The following is a 25,143-nucleotide window of genomic DNA, read 5'->3' on the forward strand; positions in this document are numbered from 1 at the left end:
TTTATGTGTTTCTATGGGAAGTCAGCGCCTCGCTGCAGCCTCCCGGGCTGGAGCATTTCCCAGGGCAGGCAGGATTCGGGGACGCTGGTTGCGGCACCGGCTCTGTGCGGGTGGCAGGGAGACCCCCGGCAAGGTCCCGTGCAGACACCTGGGTCCAGGACGCTTTTCCCCGGTGCGAATGGCAGAGGGTCGGTCGGCACTGACTCGGCAGCCAGCCCGAGTGACGGCACAGCCACGAGCAGGTTCGGCAGCGACCAGCTTCTGCTTGGGCGATGGACTGGAAAGACCCCCTTGACCACCACACGGCCCCGCTCTTCCTCCTGCCTGCCCGGCCCCGGCCAGCCCTCGTTCCCCGTGGAAATCCCCCAGCATGAAGCTCAGCAGATTTTTCCTCCTGCAGCTGAGGACGGCCCCGCTCAGCACCTGCGGTGTCCCCCAGCCCCTTCACCCCATCCCCTCGTGGCCTGCGCAGCCAGACCGTCACTTGCCCTGGGGACCAGGCGGGTGGCCACGTCCTGGAGCTGCGCTGCCGGGCCCGGGAAAGCCAAACCATGGGCGGGCATGGTTGGCGGGCACGGCGGCATGGGCAGCACGGCAGAGGCAGACCCCAGACCCTAAGCCAGGGCTACTATTTTTAGCTGAGGGCTGTTGGCAAGGGCCGTTCCCATGCCGGAGCTGCTGTGGTGACAGAAGCCGTTACCATCCGTCCCTGCACGCAGCACAGCCCGGCCCAGCACTCTCCCTGCCGGAATTCTCTCCCCAGAGAGATCTAATTAGCTAATTCCTTTGCTATTTATAAATCAATATGGAAATCCCTCTGCTTTATTCCCAGCGCCGTTGGTTGCCCTGGCTGGGCCCCCGCTAACTCGGTTAAAATCCTCCAGCAGATGATCAGAGGCTTGTGAATGGCTCTAGATACATGAATAAATAATTGCATTAATTCTTCATTAAGGGCTGGGGGAATACGGCGGGTGGCAGGGGCAGGGCAAGGGGCTGGGGACTGCACCCTCCTGCCCCACTCCAACCCCCTGGTGCAGGGGCTGCGCTCACCGCTCTGCCTTGCAGCCTGTCAGCGCTTAACGCCTAATAAATTAATAATCAGCACGCGGTTTAAGTAGGTCTGGAAAGTGGAAAATAACATCCGCAAAGACCTTGCATCCCCAAGGCCTTTTAGGCAGGAGCAGTGTGCAGAGAGGCAGACAGATTTGTCTGCCTGTCCATCTGCTAGGGGAGCAGACAGGCCTGTAATCTGTCCGTCTGCCTGCACCCTGCAAATCCCCGTCACCTCCCGAGCAGCCAAAGCCCCAGGAGCCCGCGGAGAGCCCGCACGGAGCCAGAGCATCCTCTGCCCCGCTCCTGTTCCCTGCCCGACGCCTGGGGCCGGAGGAGCCCGACCCACGGCCGAGGCAGCGGTGAGGGATGGGACCCACGGCAAGCGGGGCTGGCGGTCACACTGGTTTCCACTGGGAGGGTTTGGGTTGGTGTTTGGTTTACGCTGGAAACCCAACCGTCACGCACAGCAGCTTCAGCCCTCCACCCGCTCTCCCGGTGTAACCGCACCTGCCCCGGCGCCTGCGTGGCAGCAACGTCTGCTCCCTGCCACCAACGTCTGCTCCCTGCCACCAACACCCCCCGCGACACGCAGAAGAGGAAAACGGCCTCTTCCCAGGTGGAACAACCAGCTGCGGGTCTGCCCGGGGGGACCCACACGGAGCACCGGGGCACCGGCACCAGGGGCAGCTGCCGACGTGGCCGCGCCAAGCACCGCTCCCGAGCCAGCTGAGCCCTTCTGGCGCTGCTGCCATCAGCGCAGGCAGGACAGACATCTGCAGCAGAGCCAGGCCTTGGAAGAGGAGGCACGCTCGGGAATCCACAGGGGAACGTGTCTATTTATAAACACATCCCTTACGCAGCACTGCAGAAGAGGGTTTTCAAGAAAAGCCGGGATCAAGAGAGTTGTGGCAACTGGGGATTCCTCGGAGATGAAAGCCACTAGAAAGCTGCATGCGAGGTTTCCTGCATGGCCTCTGATGGTGACAGGGGGCTGCCCCCCCGGCAGGTCTGCATCTTGACCTGTCTAATCATGCTAAAGTTTGCCCTTTAGAGCCATCGCATCTGCCTCCCATCACTCCAGCGCTGCCTGCTGATCGCTGTGGCAGGGGAGCAGTGGGGTGTAAAGCACTTTCTCCCCTCCAGCAAAACATGGAAGAGACCTGGGCTTTGCACGGGGGCCGGCGGACGGAGGGGCCGAGCCGAGCAGCCCCCGCCGAGCCAGCGGCACAGAGCATGGCGGCAGCACTGCGGCCACCCTGCCAGCCCCCGCCCGAGAAATCCCCTCTCAAATAAGCAAGCCCGGCCGCTCATCCAGACCACCACTGCAGAAAACACCGTTCCAGCAAGCAGCCTGTTTCACAGCACGGGGTACACGTTCGCTCTCCCAACCCAACAGACAGGCAAAGCCGCACCGGGGCTGCCACCCTCACCCCAAAGGCTGCACCCCCAGAGCCCCCTCCCTGCTCGCAGTGCCCGCAGCGGGGACGGTGCAGATGGGTGGTGGGCTGCCAGTGCTGCCCGCCTTAGCGGTTCCCCTGTGGCTTTGGGACAGGAGGACAGGAGCATCTCGGGCCCGTTGCACAGATGGACGGTCTCGGACGGGCGCTGGGAAAGCCAGTGCTTGCTCGGATTTGCTCGGCACAGCCAAAACATGCTCTTGCTGCAGCAGTGGGGCAGCATGGAGAGATGGGATGGGATGGGATGGGATGGGATGGGATGGGATGGGATGGGATGGCACAGCAGCATGAGGACTCTCCACATCCCTGCAGAGAAGAGCCAAGACAAAATGAACCTCAGCAGAAAGACAGTAAATCACTCCCAGAAGGTGGGAAGAAACGTGTGGCATTGGCACAGATGCTGCCCGACGCCGGACGGCTGCTGGGGCAGAGGGAAGGGCTCGCCAGCCGTGGCTCTGCGGGGTTTTGCTCCCCAGCAGGTAATGGCTGGGGACGCTGACCTGGAGCTTACGATCGGGAAGAAGTGGCAGAAGACAGAGCGTGTTTACTGGCTAATTCAATACACTTGCTTGGACCGTTTGTCCTCCCCAGGCAAACAGCCTCGCTATGCTCTGAAAAGCGCGTGCTTTTAAACGGGGTACATCCTCTGCGGCTCCTTTGCAGCCCTGACGGCTGCTCGGGCAACTCTCGATCTTGCAGATGGCCGAAGGCGCGGGTGGACGGAGCAGCAGCCCGGCAGCCATTCAAAGGCTTTATCAACTGGCAACCAAAAGTCAATAAGGAAGATGCCGCCTGTTTTAATTAACAGAGAAATTTCGCTCTAACGGGGGTGAGATGATGTGTGCTGGGGAGGGAGGGAGGACGGAGACAAAACATGACCTTGTTGGCGGAGCGCACACAGCGGCACATTGTTTTCCCCTCGGAGACGCTGGCCTTGATCCTGCACGGGCTCTGTGGTGCAGCTGGGTGCTGGGTGCTGGGGGGTCCCGCCTGCCCGTGGCGGCTCCGGGACAGGTTTGGCAGGAGCGGGGTGCAGGGTGCCGGGAAGTCGCCGGGGCCACGGGGCTCAGGGCACGGTGCTCAGGAGCGTGGCCTGCTGCAGCTGCCAGGGAAACGCCGGTGGCTTGGACAGGCACAAAAGGGTCTCGAATTTGGGAGCCCCCAGTGAAATCAGCTGTGCCTGGGTGCCAAGGGAGCCCCCAGGAGCGAGTCTCCCGTGGCCACTGCTGGCTCCGCGCTGTGGCGAGGCTGCGGCCGGCGGCCCTGGCAGCATGGGGAAGCTGCGGGCCCCTTGCCAGCGTTAGCATCCACTTTGGTTTAGTCCCACTTTCTTTTCTCCTGAGCCCTCCCTTTCCAGGAAAGCAGAGAGGAGGAAGACACAAGAGGGGAAAAACCTACCTGTCTGCATACCAGGGAGCGCAGCGAGGCGGGGAGCCGGGCTGTGACTCATGGCACAACCTGTCCCCCACAGCAGGACACTCCAGGAGCTGATGGGGCTGGGCTGAGCGGCACCCTGGGGTGATGGGGCTGGGGTGAGCAGTACCCTGGGGTGATGGGGCTGGGGTGAGCAGCACCCTGGGGTGATGGGGCTGGGGTGAGCGGTACCCTGGGGTGATGGGGGTGGGGTGAGTGGCACCCTGGGGTGATGGGGCTGGGGTGAGCGGCACCCTGGGGTGATGGGGCTGGGGTGAGCAGTACCCTGGGGTGATGGGGCTGGGGTGAGCGGCACCCTGGGGTGATGGGGCTGGGGTGAGCAGCACCCTGGGGTGATGGGGCTGGGGTGAGCGGTTCCCTGGGGGAAGTGGTACCCAGGGGTAAGCAGTACCCTGGGGTGACGGGACTGAGGCAAGCGGCACCATGAGACTGTCCTGGGCGTGATGGGGCTGGGACGAGTGGTACCAGGGGACCCTCCCAGGGGTGACGGGGCTGGGGACAGAGGCACCCCGGGGTGGGATGAGCGGCACCCCGGGGGTGAGGGGCCTGGGGGGACCGGCGCCCCGGCCTCCGGGGGCGCACGGCTGGGGCGGGGCAACGGCGGCCACCGGTACCCCCGGCCCCGCCGGGGCGGTGGCTCCATCCCCGTCCCCCGCCCCCGGGGCGGGCTCGGCGGCGGCCCGCCCCCGCCCCGCGCCTTATTACCGGGGCGGCGGGGGGCTCCACCTACTCCCTCTCGGCGCCGCTCGCCAGCCGAGGGCAGCCGCCGCGGCGGGGTCCGCCCGACGTGCCGCACCATGGGCAGCCAGGGCTCCAAGGCGGCCAAGGCGGAGGGCAGCGCCCCGCCAGCCGGCCACGCCGCCGCCACCGAGCCCGCCAAGGCCAACGGGCAGGTAGGTACCGGAGGGCGCGGGGGAGCCGCGCCGTGCGCCCCGCCGGGGCGGGCGGACGGACGGACGGACAAAGGCGGCGGCCCCGGCCCCGGGGGACCCTCCTGCCCGGCGGGCACGGAGCGATGCGGCACCGCCCGCGCCGCGCCCCGGGCTCCCTCCCGGCACCGGGCGGGGGTCCCGTCCGCCGCCTCGCTCCGGCACCGGGCGTGGAGCGCGGGCGCCGCCCGGTGGCAGCGCACCGAGACCCCCCCCGTGCCCGGTGCAGCCCCTCGCCCGGGCTGGGTGCACCCCCCGCTTTCCCCGGCTGGGTGCCCCCCGCCCCATCTGGGTGCGGGGCTTTGGGGAGGGGGTGCCGAGTCCCGGCTGTGCCTAACGCGGTGCTCCGCTCCCCCCCTGCCCGCAGGAGAACGGCCATTTGAGGCTCAACGGGGACATGACGCCCAAGGCGGGCGGCGAGGCAGCACCCCTGAACGGGACCGGCTCGGCCGAACCCCCCAGGGAGGAGAGCAAGGGCGAGCCGGGCGGCGGGGACGCCATCGAGCCCGCTCCCCCCGCCGAAGGAGGGGATGCTAAAGCCGAAGGTGCCGCGGCCCCCAAGGACACCCCCAAGAAGAAGAAGAAGTTCTCGTTCAAGAAGTCCTTCAAGCTGAGCGGGATCTCCTTTAGGAAGAACAAGAAAGAAGCCGGGGACTCCTCTGGGTCCTCTCCCACGGAGGACCAAGGCAAGGCAGAGGCCAAGGGAGAGGAGAACCCCGCTTGCTCGGGCAGCGGGACGGAGCCGTCGGCTCCCCCCGAGGAGGGGACGGCGGAGGAGCAGGGCAGCCCCGGGGAGAGCAGTCCTGCCGATGACGGGCAGCAGGCAGCCGAGCCCAAGAGGGAGGACGCAGGAGCCGGGGGAAGCAAGGAGGAAGAGAAGCAGCAGCCAGGAGAAAGCCACGGGGATACAGCCAAACCAGAGGAGCCCTCAAAACCTGCGGGGCCTGAGCCTGCAACAACTCCGGCGGCGGCGGAGCAGAAGGAAGAGTAGAGCCCACTTGGCATCGTCCTAACTTAAGACTCTTACGCCATCCTCTCCATCCCGGTAACACCACGGACTCGCTGCCTTGCCCCCACACCTCCCCGTCCCACCTAGAACTGACAACGCTTTCTAAAACCGACACCCCCCACCCTCCCAGTTATTTCTTCCCCTCCCCTGTTAGAAAGCCGGTTTGGATTCCCACCACCGCCACCACACCTTGGAGTAGATTTACCTGAATCCTTTAAAACTGTGGAGGAAGACTATCCTGGACATAACTGGAATTTACAGTTTGTAAGAACCCAGATCTCCCATCCCGCTCTGGTATCTCTGCTGGCCTCCTGACTGTCCCCGCTCTCCTCCCGGCAGCCTTCGAAGCCCAGCAAGCCAGTGACTGTTCAATGGATTCTTTTTTCTCAGTTTACATTCCTGGTTCTGACTTCATTTAAAGTATTTTGTGCTTTTTATAGAAATCGATGGTTTAAAAGCTAATCTGGTTAGTTTTTTATAATGTCTTACTATTGGCTTAAAACCATAAAGCTTGTAAGTCCGCTGTGTTTAATTCTGCTTCTAAGGGATAACTTTTAGGGTGTGGGGTGGAGGGAGGGGGCCTGCCAGCTGTATAATGTGAAGCAACATTGTTTTCTCTGTAAATAATTTTTTAATGGCCAAAACACTTGATTTGCAATTTTCTAACTTCTAAAAAAAAAAAAAGCTGTATGGGCTTTATTGTAACATTTGAAAGGAATAAATGGTGACCCCTTTATGGGTGAGCTCGAGTCCTTCTTGTCCTGGATGCCAGACAAGGGCCGGGGAAGATAGCAGTTGCTTATTTAGTTCAACAGCTGCTGCATTTAATCACTCCAGCCCGGGCTCTGCTCGCAGTTAATTGACTTGCAGCAGATGTAGAGCTACAGCCACAAAGGACTTTCTCACACAAGCCTCTTGTCGCTACCTTAGGATCGCTGTTCAGTACCTGTTTTCTTAGAGATCTAACCCATTTTTTTCCTGGGGGGGTGGGGGAAAGAAAAAAAAAAAGTCTGCTCTCATAAGGAGGGGCCCAGGAGGGCTACTGGGTGAAACTCCCATTTTAAGCTTGGTTTCTTGAATTTTAAATCTTCTTTTCTTAGTGGCTTTAGAATAGGATTGGCTCCTCTTTCCTGAAAAGACATGCTAGAGCACAAGAATTATGCACTGGGAGCAAAGATTTACTTCTAAAGAGAAAATGAAGGCACAATGGGTGCCTCTACCGCTTCTCCTGTGATCTGCACAGGGATAGAAGTGACTTTTTTTTTTTTCCTGAGACAAGCGTGCACAGAAGGAAGGCACACTGCCCATCTCCAGCAGCTCGGGGCTTGAAGGCTACAGCCTCCACCAGAGCTCCTGCTGCCAGCTTAGGGGCTGTGCACTACTGCTACAGCCTCCATTTAATGGCCTGCTCCTAATTCCCATCTAATCACCTGCCCCTGCTGTTTTGGCTGGTGAAGAAGAAGCTGGAGAAAAGCGAGGGCTATTGTTTGCCCAAAAGCTGCTGGCACCACCCTAGCAAGGCAGGGCCTGGGGCAAGGACCGTCACTACTCTTCTGCAGCCTTGAGGTAGGTGGAAATGGCCAAAACTCTTAGTTTGATGTAGCACAACCTCCTATCAATAGCAGGAAACTAAAGCAAGTGACCTGCTTCCATAATGCAGCAGGGTATTCATCCCTGTTCATTTGGGGGGCAAAAAATAATTAAAAAAAAAATAAATAAAAGCTATTTTAAAGGTAGGCACTGTGGCCTGCAAATTATTTCTAAGATCGCTTGCTGTCTGCCATGCGAGACACAGCTGCATTGTGCCCCAGCCGGGATCTGGGGCTCAGTGCATCTGCCAGGGAGCTGCTGTACGGCATCGCGGCAGCCATTTTAAGAAACACTGGAAGAGAGGACTGCAGTTGTACGTTGGCATGCGTGATCTGGCAGGGGTAACTTGAATTGTACAGTCGTTTTTGTTCAAGGAGGAGAGGATTTTAATTGTCTGCTATGGTGGAAAGGATAACTAAGTTTCCTGGAGTATTATTACAGCAGTGAAAGTCAACTGTGCCACGCAAAGCTTTTTCTTCACTACATAAAGAGCAGATTGGGCTTATGAACCTTTTGTGTCCATCTGAGCTGCGATCACCACTCGGTTTCCAGAATTAACCTGCTCCTAAATATATTGAAGACTTTTTTTTTTCCCACTTGAATACCAGTAAGTTCATTCAAAAAATATTCCCTTCCCATAACCTATTATTCCTTTTCTAGATTAACTCTGCTTTCAGAGCAAGCGTCAGCTGCCTGGAGTACTGTAACTCCAAACAAATGGCAAACCCAATTAGCATCAGCAATGCTGCTGGATGAGAAGCCAGCTGTAATTTAGGAAAGAGACTGAAAAACTGCCCCAGTGACCCTGAGTAGAAAAGGTGTGAGCAAACAAAACCCATGGTATTTAGACTTACCTTTTCTGGAGAGAAGGGTCATGAGGAGAATTCCAAGGCTATTTTATAAAACACAGGGGAAAAGAAAAAAAGGAACAAACATCTACAAAGGAAACTAAAGCAATCTTTCACATGTAGCATAGAGTGTGTTCCAAATAAAATGCTTTGGTGGATGCCATTTAAACCAACACATCTAGCCCTCTTCCTGGAAGAGGGAAAGTAAGCATGCCTCACTTCACCTTTCTTTCCAAAGCCTTATTACAGCTGTCTCTTTTTGTTGTTGGGACCTACATGATCATGACCAGGATACTGCACCATTTTCCAGCAATGGCTCTGAAAACAAACTGAACTCCCACTCTAACCGAGTGTTTCCTCTCAGCAGAAAGCAGTACAAACTCACACCAACCATAGAAATGTACCAGTTTTATTACAAAGATTCTCAAAATTCAAAATAAAAGCATCTTTAAAAAACCACAATATATTTCCCCCCCAGACACAAAGATACACTGATCTCTCTCGCTTCACATACAAACACTGAAGAGCGGGAGTGACACGTCACTCAGATTCAAAGAGACTAAAAAACTCACGGTGGAAAAGGGAAAAGAAGTATTTAAAAAAATAAAACATTTTAAAAATAACCTGTGTTAAGTTAGCAGCATTATTAGAGTTGAAACCATCAGCAGCGCTCCGTGGGAAGTACAGATCCTCTTATGGACAGAGGAATCCCCCTGAGAAAGGAGAGCAGCGAGTCAAAACTGCCTGCAAAACTTCTGCAAAGAATTTCACCAAAAGCTCATCTAATGATCAGCTGTACAAAACGAGATGCAAAAGAAAGGCCAGTTCTGGTCACAAAAGACTTCTGGGTGTGAGATAATATGTGGGAGTAGGAAGAGTAGTAGTTATAAAAATGTACAGAGCCCCATCTGCTGTTCCCTTATAAAGATAACAGCTCAGAGGGCTGATAAAAAGGTTCTCCGTATTTACTGGCCTTGAGAGCAAGAGAGAGGAAAGCTTCAATTTGAAAACATTTGTACTCCACTTCAGAGAAGAGTTTTTCAGCGAGTGACACACATCGACAAGAGGTTTCAGCCAGGCTCTGTTCAGTCTGGCCTTTAGACGAGTTGGGAATTTCTGCAGTGGTTTCAGCCTAGGACACAGATCAGTACTGAGAAAGCACATTACGGCATGTGTAGCCGAGGGCAGAACAAGCAGGAAAAGCAAAGCAGGCGGCCAAATGGGCAGTAACTCACTTCCTCCCCCAAAGAGGGGCATAGGTATAGAAAAAAAGGTATAAAAATTTCATCCCTTCTCTTACTTGAGATGCATAATGCTGCCACACTAACTGGATCTGCAAGATCTTGGAAAACGTTAACCACCACATTAGGGTGATTTTCATTTTGCATTTTCCAGATCTGCACCTGCAGGGCTCTTGGGCTGATTCACTAAAGCGCTTTTCAGATTGCTTTTAAGCTGCTTCATCTCTTTCCACAAGTTTGCTGCAGGGAGGTAGCCAACTCTATTCAAGAACTGCACTATTTGACCCTGAGAAGCGGCACCAGCTTGCAGTTACTTGCCATGGTGGAATCAAACTGAAGACCAAAGGAATAGTCAGTTTCTCACAGGCTTCATTTGGGAACTCATATTCTCCCACCCCCCCCAAAAAAAAAAAAAAGAGATAAAAGAAGGGGGGGGGGGGGGAGAAAGAAATTTTATGGCCATCTTTCCACCTAACCTGAAATGCAGATACTATTTCTACTTAAATTATTCTTTTCAAAGGGTGGTGGTTATTTCAGAGGAGAGAGTAAAGAAAGGAAGTGATTTTTTTAAAGACACACTAAGGAGGCAGTGGAAGGCAAGAGTGAAACTTCCCAGTCACCAAATCTGGGCAGTGCAGGTCTGTCTACTCCGCAGAATCCTCCCTATCTGCTCCCAGCGGAGTGCAGCAAGGAATAATTTACAGTTCTCAAGTCATTTATATATTTATATAGAAATATATACAGAAACATATATAAAATATAAATCCTGTGGAATGGGAGGCAACCAGAGAAGCTAACCTACGACAACTATGCACTGACAGGTACTGTCCAGCTGCAGCCATCTTAGGTGGATTTCGTCTCTTCCTTCACCCTGTGGAAGCAAGCAGTGAAGAATTTGGTTTAAACAGGCAACCTGGGCTGTGCCCAAGCTTTAATAACAAGCCCGAGTTGCAACCTTAAAAAATGCTGCTTATATGGCCCATCTTCATCTAAAACTTGTAACATGTTACTGAAGGAAGGCACGGTATTTTTAAGCCCTGTCCACCGAGGGCTCTGCTCTCACAGCACTTTATCAGGTGTGCTGTTCTACACATGCAAACTTCTTCCTGTTCAGAGCCCGTGACAAAGCCACCCAAACTACCACGTCTCTCCCCCAGCCCCTCAAGTTGAGCAACATCCCACTGGGGGCATGGGTAGATGCACAAGGAAGTACAGGCACAGCCACTTAATTGCCATGCCAGAAGAGAGGGCTCACCCTTTGGGTTCTGCTTTCTCCTCTTTTGCTTTTTCCTCTTCTTTCTCATCTAGGGGAAAAAAAAAAAGAAAAAAAAAGACACACAGTAGTGTAGTAGGAAAGTACATGCCAGGCCAAGTTTCACAGAGCTGGGAGGGCTTCTAGTCCTAGCTCTCCTGCTTACCTTTCTTCTCTTCTTCCTCCTTTTCCTCTTCTGTTTTCACACGCTTAGCTTTCTTAAAGTTGGCAACATTTTTGCGCCCCCCTTCCCCTTCATCTTCAGAGTCAGAGAATTCTTCATCACAGGATATTCTCTTATCAGAATTGCGGACTGAGTGCCAAGAGGACAAGAGGTCGTTTCAGCAGATTTAGAAGTCAGGAGACACCAAGCACTAACTTCTCCAAGTACATTTACACACTGGAATGAACTAACGAGCCTACATAAGTCAGAATTAGGCCATGATAAAACCACTTTATCTTTCTACTCGCCATATCTTTTAACTCATCAATCCTAACTGCTCATGCCTAAGATCCAAGATCACATGTACAACTTGGATTAGGTACAGTGTGATGTCTAGACTTGACAGCATAAGCAAGCAGGTTAACCAACCTCACACTGAGAAAATCTGTCTGCCAGATCTAAAGGCCATCAGCCAATCTGGATATAAACTAGCATTTTCACTGTGGAAGACAACTTCTGGGATCAAACCTGACAGTCTCCCAGAAAGTATTCTGTCATAGCACCTAGATCACAGGAACTGTTTAAATTCTCACATTAAAGCCTAGGTTCTCCCATTATGGAAATCATCTGGCAAAAGTGCCATTTCTCCAAGGGAAAAAGAAAAAACCAAAAAAATTCTATCAGCCCTGCAGTGCTGAGCATCATTGCTTTATCTTACAAAATCAATCAGAAAGGTGGGAACAGATTCAAACTGAAGGACGCCAGAATAGAGATTTATCTAAATAATATATCTTCCTCTCTTTACTAAGGTAACTCTGTTTAGAGCCTGCATGTTTCTCCAGCAAACTGATCCTGTTCAGCTTTGGTACCCACAGGCTCTGAACAGTACGCTTCCCAGCCGGGCAACGCAACTGTGCCAGAGACAAGCACATACTTGAAATGCGTTTCTCAGGATCTTCTTCCTCTTCATCTCCACTGTCTTCCTGAACAGCATCCTCAGGAATTGGCTGCATCTGGACGCCAGGGGCATGAGGCAGCATGCGCAGATTCTCAAAGAGACGTTGCCTAGAGCCAGCCAGGAAAGGAAAACCTCCGTCAGCAAGATGCCACCCACGGCTGCGAAGCCCCCAGTAGAAGGTGTCAGTCTCGCGAAGAGGAACAAACACTTACTTGATCTTCTCGAGGTACTCATTGGTATTCTGGTTAGTCATGTTCGAGGGACTGATGTGGAGCTTAAAGTCTGGTCCAAAGTACTCAAAATAGTCATTATACGGAAGTTCTGCAGGCAAGTTAAAAAGGAATAAACACCAAATTACCACTGGACAAGTAATGAAATACCACAAGCACGTACTTTAGTGCTACCTAAAAGCACAACAACATTTAGCTAGGTGTAGGAGCTGAAGCTCTCATAGCCCAAATTCAGATCAAAACAGACTACTTAGCAACAGTGCAGTCAAAGCTTACTTGGCAGTTAAACACTATCAGGGTGCACAAAAGTGTTCAGTAGAAGGTCATCTCATTTCAGTAAGACGGCAAGGCTGCTGGGCACCTTTTGCTGGAGGGGAGAGCTACAGGACTTGAATGCAAACAAGAACAGCTACTGCAAATCAGGGAATCCAAAAGCTCTTCCACAGCAATAATCAAAAGCTAATGAAACACCTTAGGGTTGCTGCCTCTCCCACAGCAACATCATTTCCCTGAGCTCTGTTGCTAGAGTGTCATTGTCCCTCAGTCTTGCTTCAGAGGCTCCTGGGGAGAATTACCATTGGGAATTTCAGTGTCCAAAGCTACAGCAGTCTCATAGGTCCAGCATCTAGCCACGTTGCGGATCGTATAGCCACCTCCTCCCAGCATCAGCATAGGCAAATTAAAACTTTTTACAAACTCCACACACTTGGCATGACCTGCAGCAAAAGCAGTGGGGAAAAAGGTCATAGCCTCATGGCATAAGAAGAACAAACTTTTCAATGAAATCTAATTATATCAGTTAGGCCAGTTCAACACAGGCACCGTACGGTACTCCTACCTTTGATGGTCAGATTAAAACAACCCAGCCTGTCCCCTGACAGAGAATCCGACCCGCACTGCAAGACAACTGCGCTAGGCTGGAACGTCTCCATCACTTTAGATATCACCTAAACAAGAAATCCGTTGTTACACACTCTCCACAGGACAGTGTCACAGCAACAGTCATGTCCATGTCAGCAAGTGACATGAAGACATCCCTAGTGTTCCCACAGCCGCTGACTCCCCTATATTGGTAACACTGAGGCTCTTACAAAGAGAAGCTTACTGATGACAGGCTGCGATTGTTAGGGAAGAATACAGCCCCTGAAGAATCTTATCACGGAAGACTGAATCAATCTCCCCAAAGAACGGCTCCATGAGCCGCCCAGTGACAAAGTATGATCCACAAAGAATCACTCAGCAAAGATGTCGTCACTTACCGGCTTGAATATTGCTTCATAGGACTCATCATCAATTCCATCCCGGAGGGGATAGTTGACAGCGTAGTACTTGCCTTTGCCTGCACCAATATCCTATTAGAGTAAAGACAGGAGAGACCACAAGTCACCAGAGAACCAAATACCACACACAAATTGTGCCCCAAATTAGGAAGGGAAGTCTGGGATTCCATCAGTGTAACCCTAGGCTCTCACGGACAAAGACCGTCCCGGCAGAAGAAGGCAAGAGTCAGTTGACTCCAACAGCAGCTTATTTGGCATGAGTGGGTGCATTTGGCCCTCAGTGCTCAGAGAAGAAAAATGTACTACTGTCACCACTTTCATGTTGCTGTGAGCACACAGGCTCTCATTTCACTGGCAAAAGCCACCACTCTCTCACACAGTAATAAAACTGGCAGCCAAAATTCTAGTCCCAAACCTGTACACTGCAGAGATGCACAGCCCAAAATACCAGTTCGGGCTGACTATGCAGTCTAGTAACTAGAGGAATCTATTTTTACTTAAAAAAATATATATATAGTTTTACATTTCCATTTTCTCTCTCATACCCGAGTGTTTTATAAAAAATAATTATTTCATTTATGCTGCAGAGTGGCTGCACCAGGAAAGAACACTGCAGCTGCACACAAGTTCACATCACCAGCACCAAACTCTGGGCAGGGCTGAAAAAACACAACGCATGAGTGGAAGACAAGAGAATTTAGATCAGAAAAATGTAATTCCGCTAAAAAGCACATAAAAAAAGGTAAAGAACCTTTCACCCCTGAGAACAGCATTCTGGCAATGTCAGAAGTCACGAAGTGAACCACACCTGTGTCTAACCTGAAAGAGTGCCACAGTTAACACCACGATTCATTAACATGCAGAACTGACTCACAGGAGGAAACACCAACAAGATAAACCAACACACACAGAAGTACTCCCTCATAAACTTTCACCCAAAAGCTTGTGTGACCAAGCTTGGTTTGCAAGTAGCTACAGATGGCCAACATGCCACCTTCAGAGTCACTTCTCTGAGCATAATCCCACCAGAAGGCTGCTAAGAGACTGATATCAAAGCCTCGGTTTTATTACTATAGAGGCCATGATCACAGGACCAAAGCACCCACTCCAAGAGCCAAGCCAGCTGCCTCACATATACACCTTTGCCTTCAGAAAAAGGATGCCACTTTGAGAGCAGGAAAACCCAGGAGAGCAGTGATTTTAATTAAATTAGTATGATGGCAAACAGATGGAGGAGACCAAATTTCAGGGTAATTTTCTGCTAAGCCTTCATTCTCACCCGGAGGTCCCCTGTTCCTGGGAAGTATTCTCCATACTTATGAAAGGACACGGTCATGACACGGTCTGTGGTATAAAAGGCTTCCTCCACGCCATCTCCGTGGTGAATATCAATGTCAATATACAGCACTCTCTGGTGATACCTAGGATCAGAAAGGAGTCAAAATACTGCATTTCTTCAGAGCAGAAACTGCCTTCACCAGCAGAGCAAATGGAAGGAGAGCAAGGAACTCGGTGCTAATCCCCAGCCTGCACAGCTACCAGGCAGCTCTCTCTCTGGAGTCTACAAGCAAAAGAGCTGCGGAGAACAGACATGTGCCTTGGTTAGCAGTGGAACAGAACCACAGAGGAAAATAAAGTGGCTTTTGCTGCTGCAACTGATCTTTGAAGGCAGACTCAACTCTGTTTATTCAGATTCAGCCAACAGACTGCATTTTTATCTCCAAGCCTCCCACTGAGGTTTGCTTTGAGCCAAAAGCTGTCACGTATTACAGCTGTGCCGCCTTTTCCAGGGTGGATGGCAGAGAGAAGGGCCTAAGAGCAACAGCACAACCCTCCCCCAAGCCTTCTGCCTCCTGCACAGTGCCACCGTTAGACATACCCCTTTGGGAGACAGGGTACCGCATCCCAAAAGATAGCAGCTGATCAAGCCCTCCTGGGAAAACACAGCCAAAAAAAGGCAACAGAAAGAGAAGACTGGGAAGAAAGCGCTAAGGACTCAGAGGAAATGCAGCAGAATGGACAAACAAAAGGGGTAAATAGTACTGCCCGTACTTTAGGAGCTCCAAGATAGCCAAGACGATATCGTTGACGTAACAGAAGCCAGAAGCCTCTGACTTCTTAGCGTGGTGAAGGCCTCCTGCCCAATTCACAGCAATATCTGTCTGTTGCTTGTTCAGCTTCACAGCACTGGCTGTTGGGAGGAGAATTACAAGATGTTAGCACGAGAGTAAAGACTCCACAACAGAGACTGAGGGGTAAAGTACTGGTCCTTTATGACCACATCATTGCTTATGTCTGCGTTTGGGTACTTTACAAAGCACAAGCCCAAGGGTTTAACACTGGATGTCTCAACAAACTAACAAAAGGCAAGGGAAGAGAAACGCAGCCTCTGTTTTGCCTGCACACACTTTTGATCGCTTCCTACTTTTGCCTCAGAGCATGAAATCTGCACAAATAAGTCCACAGCATTCTAGCTGGGGTCACAGTTGAAGACAGTCTAGATTTCTCAGTGCCCTGAACAAAAGATTTTAATGAAAGGTTTTATCCAACATATATTTAGGTCATTCACTGAATATGCATTTAGGCAAAGGAAGTTCTCTTCCCCCAAGCTTCTGCAAATTTTTTCAGTCTCCCAGCATCGAAACAAATGCTATATTCTGTGGAATCTACAGCCGTGGGACCAGAGAGCATAGCTACTTCAAAAAATGCTGCAGTCAGTACTTGCATGTACTGCTGAACTGCGTTACAGGAAATAAAGACTTCTAGATGTCATTGTGGGAGTAGCAGCCACAAAGCTTTAACGCCTATGCACAGTAACACAGTTCCGCAATACCGAGCATTTCTGCAACAAAGTATTTGAAAACAGTGAAAGCATTTTAAATGTTCCAGCTTTCAGGGAGATTACTGAAACCTTTCAGGTTCTATTTTGCCTCCTGTCAGTGGCTTTTTATTAAAAACAACAGATAGAGTAACCCTTTTCTTTCTTTTCCAGGTTATGCCTGCCCAGAGCAAGGTTTTTACAACTTTTTTTTCTGTAAATCTCACGTTGATTTTTTATTAAACGCCTGTTGCTGCTGCAGTTTTGTTTTAACTCTATCGCTGGCAATGTTGTTATACCACTTGCAGAGTCCTTCACATTTTCAGTGAAGTAACTTGGACTAGTGAAGATACGCTTAACAAATATAGAGAGATCTGTCAACATGCAAGGCTTGAACTCTCATGTGGGAAGAAATCTGGATCTAATTATTAAGGAAACTAGAAATAGGTTCACAGGGCTTCCCCACCATCACCTACAACAATTTATTTCCGAGACAGAACTACATTACATACATCTGCTTAAGAGAAAAAGAAAAGAACATATGACTTGTGAGCTTACCAACTGAGCCTCCAGCAGAGAGCTGACAAAACTCAAACAACCCATCAAACACAGGGCAGTCTTCCCCAACATTAACTTGAAAAGAATACAAAAGAGTTAGTAAGACAAAACCACAAATAAATGGCAAAGCCGGTACCCCCACTCTGATTTAAAAAGCTAACCAGATAAGCTATCAAACCTTTTAAACAACAAAATACCATGCACAAGTAATAAAATGTTAATGTAATCAACCTGAGGATTGCCTGATGAGGCAAAAAGGTTGTTGCTGTAGGGAAGATGCTCCTGACTTGTAAGAAAAGGGGAAAGCAGGTCTCAGGAGCTCTGGCGAGAGCGGCACGCCATCTACCAGGGTGCGCTACGAGGGATCCAGAAACCAGTCAATCACGTTGGAAAATGAGTGGGTGGAGAGGAGATGCTATCAGTAAGAGCTGTGTAATACGGATACACATCCTCAGCAGCAACTCCAGCCACGCTCATTGAGGCGGCACATTTACAGTATTCTGCTCTGCTCCGGCAGCAGGTGCTGGTCACCAGGGGCAGATGCAGGCTGTGGAAAACAGGGGCCAGCACCCCTCCCTACCCCACATGGACCATGCTGCAGATCTGCTGCCCGGGCACCATGCCTTCTGGGGGGAATAGTGCTGTTTCTGACTACAGGGCTGACATTGAGCTCCATTACACAACCCCACAGCAAGTAGGAAAGGTTTTTGCTCCCGTTTCCTGCTGTATTGCTGACGAGGAGTTGAGAAAGCAAACAGTGCCAGCGCTGCAGGAGAAACTGGGGAGATGGGAGATACTGGTGTGTACTGGATGAGAAGTTTACATCCACGTCTGTTCCGTTACACTTTGTACATTCCTTTCACTTCACATTGGACAGTCATTTTTTAAGTTCTCAGCAGTACTGTAGTTTTGGCCTGGATAAATTTCAACTGTGACTAGTTTCATGATTAAAAATAAAAACAGTAACAACAGACTTGTACTGAATCTAGATTTTGCAAGATTTGCTTTTACAAACAAAACAACAACAAATCTGTATTTTTGTAACAACATCTGTAGAATGTTTACTTCTGTGCTTAATGAGAAAGGCACAAACAGCACAGTTCTTGCAGCATTAGAAACTCGTCAGCGCACAGTCTCCACAAAGACTGTGTGATAAGGGAGTCTGAATGGTCCCAGTTCGGGACAGGGATCTCTGAAAAGGACAATACCCATCAGGAGACCCAGAAGGAAGCAATTGTTCCCGCTTTCCAATTGTTTCAGCAGGGCATGGCAACTGGCAGAGTTTGAATAATTAACTCAAAGAGGTGGTTGGAAGCTTTCCCTTTTAACTGAGAATTTAAGTAATCAATTTCTGCATGCTTTCCATGACAACAAATTAAATTTCTTGCCCTTTAGGTTACAGAGTAGTCCTCCCAAGTCCTCAGGCGGGCAACACGGCATTAGCAGAATGAAATTAGAGACTGGTCATTACCTTTACTGTCTCAGAACTTTGTGGGCAGCACTGACAGTATTTGAGGGCATCCCTCTGCTATACCTGGCAAAGACAGGAGCTGCTGTGTAAACAGAAGCCAGCTGGGCTTTTTCTCACCAGGAGATTCAAAGCAGCCAGGACTACTAAAGAGGGATATTAATAAGAGGGGTCAATCACTTGACTACAGGCATAAGGCTCTGGTGGAAGATGAGAGGCACAGATGCTCCTTCTTCCTTGCAATGGGTGGGTGAGAAGCTTCGTATCTGGGAGAGTGCAACCAGAGAGACCAGCATTAAAGGTGGAAACATTCTTACGGAAATCATAGCAGCTATCCTTCCCTCAAAGGGAAAGACAAAGCACCAAGCAGGCTACAGAGACCTGCCACTGTACTTGGGAGCGGTGACCTTGTCTCCTGTATCCCTAATCTCTGTTCTGAGCCTCCTGTGCTAGCTCTCTAGCTACACAGAGACCACTGTTTCGCAGGTCTTGTTGAAGAAAAGCTCTGTCCTCCACATATTTAAGATTAAATTTTCATATTTTGCCTCCTTCAGGTAAAAATAGTTCTGTGGAAGTACAGTGCAGAAAATGTTGACTACTGGAGAGAGCAGAGTGGGTGTTTATGAGCCATATCTGCTTCAGGGGTAAACAGTTCAGTTTGTGTAAATATGTACTTTAGTATATGTCATTTGGTATATTAAGGCATATCATTTACTGCAGGAAGTCTTTCAATGTATATTACTCATGAACCATATTACCCATTCCTCTTAACGTGCTTGTGCCTTAATATCTGTCCCCTTCAGCTCATACCAGGTTTCCTCTACTTCAGACTCAAGACCCATATTTCTTCTAAATTGGAGATTACACTTACTCCACATAAATGAACCCCATGGGCTAACAACTTTTTTCTGCTCTTGAGGACTGCAGTGTGCAAGACCAAAACACTGTTTAAATGAACCTTGAGCCTTTCCCCCTATTTGTCTATACTCGCTAGAAACCTAGTTTGCCACAGCCATTGCCAAAGAACATCAGCTCAGAGTTGCAGAGAGACCAAAAAAAGGTTTCTGTAACATTAAAGTTGCTATTAAAGAGCCCTTCCATGGACTGGAGAGGTTAGAACAAGAGATTAGCTCACAAAATAAACCATTCTATCACAAAGTGGACAGATATCATTGTGCATCTCAACCCTCCTCCACTTCCAAACTGCCATTGTCTTGAAAATCCTTCAGAGTTACTGCAGATTTTGAACACAACTGATTGAGTGGGGGTTTTTTTGTTTGTTTGTTTTAAATTACACAACCCTTTCCCACCCCAATACCTCTGGTTAAAGATAAGCGATAACACAAAATACATGCAGCTCATAAATGGAGTAATTCAGTCATCTCTCAGCCAGCAAGGCAACTTAGAAGAGTTTCCATCAAAACACAAGACTAAAAAAAGACAGCCAGGTCAAAGGGTTTTCCTCAGCTCTTCTGGCATATTGGCTTAAGAGAGGGACCCATTTTTAAAATGTTTGATTTACCAGAAAAAAACAGAAACCAAGTCAGGAGAAAGACAATTTCCCGTGGTTCTTCCTACTCTTTTTATCACAAAGCTCTAAAGCTGGCCTAGGATTCCCAGAACCACAACTTTTAACGTTGGCAGAAACTACAGCACTACACGTGTAGCTTACATCTTTGCATCTGCTTGCTGTACTCAGACATGTTATCTGGGCGAATAGATCTCAGAAATTTTATGTAGTCGTCGCTGTGGTACTTGGTCATTTCTTCTGCATTTGCTTTGTGAGGGCGCTGCAAGGACAAAAAAAAGAGCAAAGCTTGTTTTAAAACACATCTCTCTCCCTAATTCCCATTTCCAATGTCAAACTTACTCTCAGAAACAGCAAAAAACTCAAAACAGCAGCATTAAACAAAAGAAACTGATTTTCAAAGGCAAGAATGCCACTACTGGAAACTGGAATGTATTACATATCTAGACAAAGAAAATATTTAAGTTTCAGGGAGAAAAGCAATTTTCGAGTTTCCAAAGTTTATCTGAAGCAAAGAACATCTCACTACAAGCAATCAGAAGAAAGCAGAAATACATCAGCACAACTGTTTACTTCCCCCCCCCCCCCCCCTTTCCTCTTTGGCTCATCAACAGAGAACTTACGAGTCTGAAGCATCAAAATGAAAACCTGACATGTAAACTAAGATCTTTCATATATAATTCTCTTCATGACCAGCCCTACACTTACATATATCTCCATCTTCCTGTAAAGGCCATAGTTCAGCAGTAGGTTGTGGGTCATCCGGATCCTGTGGGGTTTCATAGGATGTCCTTGGCCATAATAGTAGTTTCCAACATCACCTGGGAGCAGAAAGGATTTTGTTACAGCAGGGAAAACTATGAATTCCTTCAAACAGAGTCACATCCGAGCCACAAGAGCCATCAGGTCATCTGTCATTTTATCTGTCCTTCAGCAGCACCTCTGTTCACAGGGGATAGGGTCTCCCGTCTTGCTTGCACAGGTATCTCCATGGATTCAGAAAAGTTTATCCCAGACTCCAATAAGACAGACATTTGGAAATTAGGGTATGGCCAGACAAGGAATTTTTTAAATACCAGTTCTGGGGAAGGCAATCCAGGTAGAGTCTGAGCAATTAACATCACACTGCACAAGTTCAGAGGAGGGAGCTCCAGCTTTCTTGGGCAGGAGGAGCTTTGGGCACCCCATTTGCCTGTCCTCACTCAGCAAATGACAGCTCTCCAATGTACTCTCCAGGCGGTTCAGGTCCACTATCATCTCTCACATATACAGAGCTCACAGGTTTCACTGAGAAACGCAACCACAGTCTGAGCAGAAACCTGCAGGCCAAGAGGCATGCAAGTTTAATCCCGGCTCAGACAACGACTCATCAGGCAGAGCACGTAGCCTCTTTGCCTCAGTTTCTTACTATTTACCCAACAGAAACGAGACACAAAGCAGCTAAGTCTGTCAATAAGCAAACACCAGTGCAGCTGTAGTTTTACAGCTTCTCAATCATTTTCACCCTTTATTATTGCTTGAAATCTTCCAGAAGAATCCCACTCCCTACCAACCGCACACCCACACAGATGCACCTGATGAGCTATCCTATGGGCACCAGCGTTAATGAAGTTAGCTTCCTGCAAATATACCCCACAGCTCATCTCCCCGTGTGGATTTTCTCCTACCTAGCAAACGCTGAGCTCATGCTGCACTCTCCCATAGTAGGGGATCGCTGACTTTTTTTTTTTCCCCCCTCCTCTCCCAGAGTACTTATTTTCATGAAACCTACAGAAATTTAACTTTCAGATTCCTGCCTCCTGCCTGATTTGGCTGCGAGAGGCACAGACTCAAAAGTTGCCAAGAACAGGAAACACGCAGACAGCCACACGCAGCAGCAATATCGCGCAAGCCTCATTTTCTTGGGAAACCAGACTAAGTTGTTCGTGTAGTTGTACAACTCCTGATCAGTTTAGGAAGCAGGAGACCCAATCCGGTCTGGCTGGTGACTCAGTTGGGAGTATTAATATTTCATCACCAATCTTTACATTCAGGAGAAACTGCTACTTCCTCACAGCACACAGCTCTAGTTCTTCCTCCTGTGGACATGGCCCTATATTCAGTCAAAGTAGATGCAAACGGTGCAAATCCCACACCCAAACAATTCTGCTGCTGGAGTTTACCTGTCCGTGGTGCGACAGTGAAATGGGGTGTTCTTTGCACAAAGGTATTTTACCGAGGCAATTATCCCTACAGTAAAATCAGGTTAAATCAAGCTTTGCAGAACTCAATAAGAGATGCTCAAGACCTTATCTAGAAAATACAAGCACAAAACTACGTGAAGCTTTGAAAAATCATCATCATCTTCACCTCAGGCTGTCAGCAAAATGCCCTGGGCAAACCCTGACTTCCAGAGCCTGTTCATGTTCACTCTGCTAAACACATCCCACCACGAGTCTTAGAGAGCAGCAGACGAGCTTGTCTGCTCGTGGACGTCAGTGCGGATTAAGAGTGTGTGAACTTAACAGATACCTCTTCCTGTCTGCTAAGGTTAAGCAAGTCCCTACATGGGGAGCTAATAAAGGAGAAGTTACCGTTCAAGTTCAAACCCTAGCACACACCCTCAGCACCCCTCAGGATTTCCATGAAGGACCCTTACAATACCCAATTACCTTTTCTCCATCCTCTCCATCCCACCTAGACCCTTCCCTGCAGCTCAGGTTCCTTCTCCAGCACAGGATGCCCTCCCACCATCTGAAATTTATGGCTCAAGGAAGAGACCCTCACGCCATCCGAAACAGCCCCCCGGGGACCTCCCTTCAGGGAATTACCGCACTCGATTGCGCTGCTCTAACCTCCCTGCATGGAAAATAAAAGACCCTAACAAACTGGCCTCCAACAACTGCAGATTATGCCTTCCCCAACAATAAAAGCACACTTTCACTCTAAGACATGCTGTGGATGTTTGCCAGCCACTCGTAAAAGAGCAGGGGAAACAAGGCACTAAAACCTCACCACAGACTAAATTAGTGAGGGCAGCTACAGACAAGAGCGTATAACGCTAACTTTGTGTAGTTACCGTGCAATAAAGACTACAAGGATAGCATCTCTGCTTAGCATTTTCAAACAAAATGACTGGTTATTTCATATTTAAGACATCATCGTGCATCTTTAAAGATTATAGCTTGTTCAAAAACTGACAAGCTTCTTTGGAATAGAACATGTTCACAAGGACAGGGATAAGTTTGGACATAGAGACCATTTTTTTCCAACATCCAGGTCGCGTGTGCACGTATGGTATTCTGGCACTTCCTGCAAACACTCTTTAAGTTTAAATTAGGCATTTTAGGGCCCAGGGCTCCAGCATCCCCTTGTATATTTTGATATGATGGGTGTTGCACAGAGATCAGTTGTGTGGTGAAACTGGACTCAGTTTCACTGCAAGCAGAGCTCTAATCCAGACTCCTCCTCGCCCTGCCCTCCTGAAGACACCATCTGAGTCAGAGACGCCGCAGGACTGTCATTACAAGTTGCAAACCTACTGCTTAGATTTACTTTTCTAGAGAAATAAAAGCCCTCACTATATGCCTGACACATACAGCAGTTTAAAAGAGCCCGCTTTACTGCTTGAACACTGAGCACATCCACTTACCAGGAAAAAGCAGCAAGACAAAGTTTTTATTTGATTTCACAGACTAAAAACCACGACGAAATAGAGAATTGCACAATATCTTTCACAGAGCGTGATCACAGACTCTATAAAAAATGAGCTCGCCCATCACCGAGGCACCAAGTTACCCCACCAAAGGGGAGGCAGTTGTGAAGAGCAAAGGCAACGCGACTCTGATATCTCTCACAGCCTACAGGGTAGAAGCGGGGAAGCCGCGCAAGATCCCCAGCTTGGGATTTGGCCAGCTCTAACACCCCGTTACTTCCCTACCCCAACAGGATGATTATATAGCCCCAAAGCACTGCTTCCCCTGCCTTGTGACGGGGGGGGGGGGGAAGCTAGTCTACAATCCAGCCAAGTTCAGAGCCAGAACTAAACAATGCTCCTAGACACAGGAACTCCCTACAAACAACCACGCAGTCAGTCTGGCTCCCAACACCTTCGGGTTTGTCCCCTGCTTGACAGCAACGCTGCTGACCCAAACGGGAGCTTCAGGAGTGACTCCTTCTCCTCCTCTTAACATGGCTCAAGGAGGCTTCATCTCCCCACAACCCGTCCTGTCCCCCACCATCTCCCAGAAACCTTCTTCAGCGCCTCAGCACGGCTCCCAAAGCTTCCCTTGGCCTCACGCCCCTCCCCCCATCCTGGACCCTTCGCAGCCTTTCCCCACCTCCAAAGTCCCTAGATCTCCACACCTCCCCATCCTATTCCGCCCCCCATCTCCCCCCAATACTACTCCCCTATCTTTCCCCCCACTCTTCCCCTTCTTCCCTCCAGTGCTCCCCCATATCCCCCCCACGCTCCCTCATATCCTTCTTATGCCCTCCAGTGTCCCCCGTTCCCCCCACCCCCCTGCAGTCCCCACATAACCCTGCCCCCCCCAGCGCAGCCCCCAGCCCTCCCCTGTCCCTCAGTGTCCCCAATATCGACCCCTCTGCCCCCCCCGCAGCCCCCCTCCCCTCAGGTCCTCCAGTGACCCCCACTGCCCCTCCCACCACCCTCAGGGCAGCCCCCAGCCCCACCACATCTCCCAATGACCCCCCCTCCCCTCCCCCCCCCCAGAGCAGCCCCCACCCCCCATGTCCTCCAATGACCCCCCATTACCCTCCCCCACCCAACCCCTCACCCCCCATCCCCAGTGACCCCCATTACCCCCCCAGTAACCCCCATTACCCCCCCCCAGCGCCTCCCATTGCTCTCCTCAACCCCCGCCCCCTCCCCCACCCCCAGCACCGCCTCCCCTCCCCCCACCCCCGGTGCCCCCTCAGCGCCCCCTGCCCCGGGACCGCCCCCCCCCCCCGGCCCGGCGATCCCCGTGGTCGCCCCCGTCGGTGCCACGCAGCCCCTCACCATCGTAGTAGTAGCAGACTTTCCGCTTGGTCCCCTGCGTCAGCGCCATTTTCCTGCCTCCCCACAGCGACAGACCCTACCGCCGCGCCGCGCAACCCAACCCGGCCCGGCCCGCCCCGGGGCCCGGGCCCCGCCGCCCCACCTGCCCCGCCCCCGCGCGGCCCCCGGCCTATCGGGGAGGGACGCTCCGCCCCCTCCCGCCCGCCGGCCAATAGAAAATCGCGGCGGCGGGAGAGAGCGGGCGCGGGGGAGCTAGCAGGCTAGGCGGAGCGGCGGGGTGCCCGGGCTGTACCACCGCCGCGGGGGCGGGGCCGCGTGGGCTGCACCA

General features: G+C 50.8%; 2 protein-coding genes across 2 annotated transcripts; one reads left to right on the forward strand and one right to left on the reverse strand.

The window, feature by feature from the left end:
• The first annotated feature begins 4,687 nt into the window (after positions 1-4,687).
• MARCKSL1 (MARCKS like 1) lies at positions 4,688-6,608 on the forward strand. The gene is made up of 2 exons (XM_075522474.1): positions 4,688-4,837; positions 5,241-6,608. The coding sequence occupies exons 1-2, from the start codon at positions 4,742-4,744 to the stop codon at positions 5,862-5,864; spliced, it is 720 nt and encodes a 239-aa protein (XP_075378589.1). The 5' UTR covers positions 4,688-4,741; the 3' UTR covers positions 5,865-6,608.
• Positions 6,609-8,713: 2,105 nt separating this feature from the next.
• HDAC1 (histone deacetylase 1) lies at positions 8,714-24,961 on the reverse strand. The gene is made up of 14 exons (XM_075522294.1): positions 24,816-24,961; positions 20,525-20,637; positions 19,961-20,078; positions 16,821-16,895; positions 15,497-15,635; positions 14,724-14,865; positions 13,424-13,516; positions 13,003-13,111; positions 12,740-12,880; positions 12,147-12,255; positions 11,911-12,041; positions 10,980-11,126; positions 10,817-10,865; positions 8,714-10,432 (listed from the first exon to the last, which is right to left on the reverse strand). The coding sequence occupies exons 1-14, from the start codon at positions 24,862-24,864 to the stop codon at positions 10,405-10,407; spliced, it is 1,443 nt and encodes a 480-aa protein (XP_075378409.1). The 5' UTR covers positions 24,865-24,961; the 3' UTR covers positions 8,714-10,404.
• Between the last annotated feature and the right edge of the window lie 182 nt (positions 24,962-25,143).

Source organism: Mycteria americana, chromosome 21 (assembly GCF_035582795.1).
Source record: "Mycteria americana isolate JAX WOST 10 ecotype Jacksonville Zoo and Gardens chromosome 21, USCA_MyAme_1.0, whole genome shotgun sequence".
NCBI lineage: Eukaryota > Metazoa > Chordata > Aves > Ciconiiformes > Ciconiidae > Mycteria > Mycteria americana.

Coding starts and splice junctions, on each gene's coding strand:
- HDAC1 (XM_075522294.1), bottom strand. CDS start 24,864: ATGGCGCTGACGCAGGGGACCAAGCGGAAAGTCTGCTACTACTACGAT. Junction 20,638..24,815: donor AGTCTGCTACTACTACGATG/GTGAGGGGCTGC, acceptor TTCTGCTCCCAG/GTGATGTTGGAAACTACTAT. Junction 14,866..15,496: donor GCTATCTTGGAGCTCCTAAA/GTACGGGCAGTA, acceptor TTCTGATCCTAG/GTATCACCAGAGAGTGCTGT.
- MARCKSL1 (XM_075522474.1), top strand. CDS start 4,742: ATGGGCAGCCAGGGCTCCAAGGCGGCCAAGGCGGAGGGCAGCGCCCCG. Junction 4,838..5,240: donor CCGCCAAGGCCAACGGGCAG/GTAGGTACCGGA, acceptor CCCTGCCCGCAG/GAGAACGGCCATTTGAGGCT.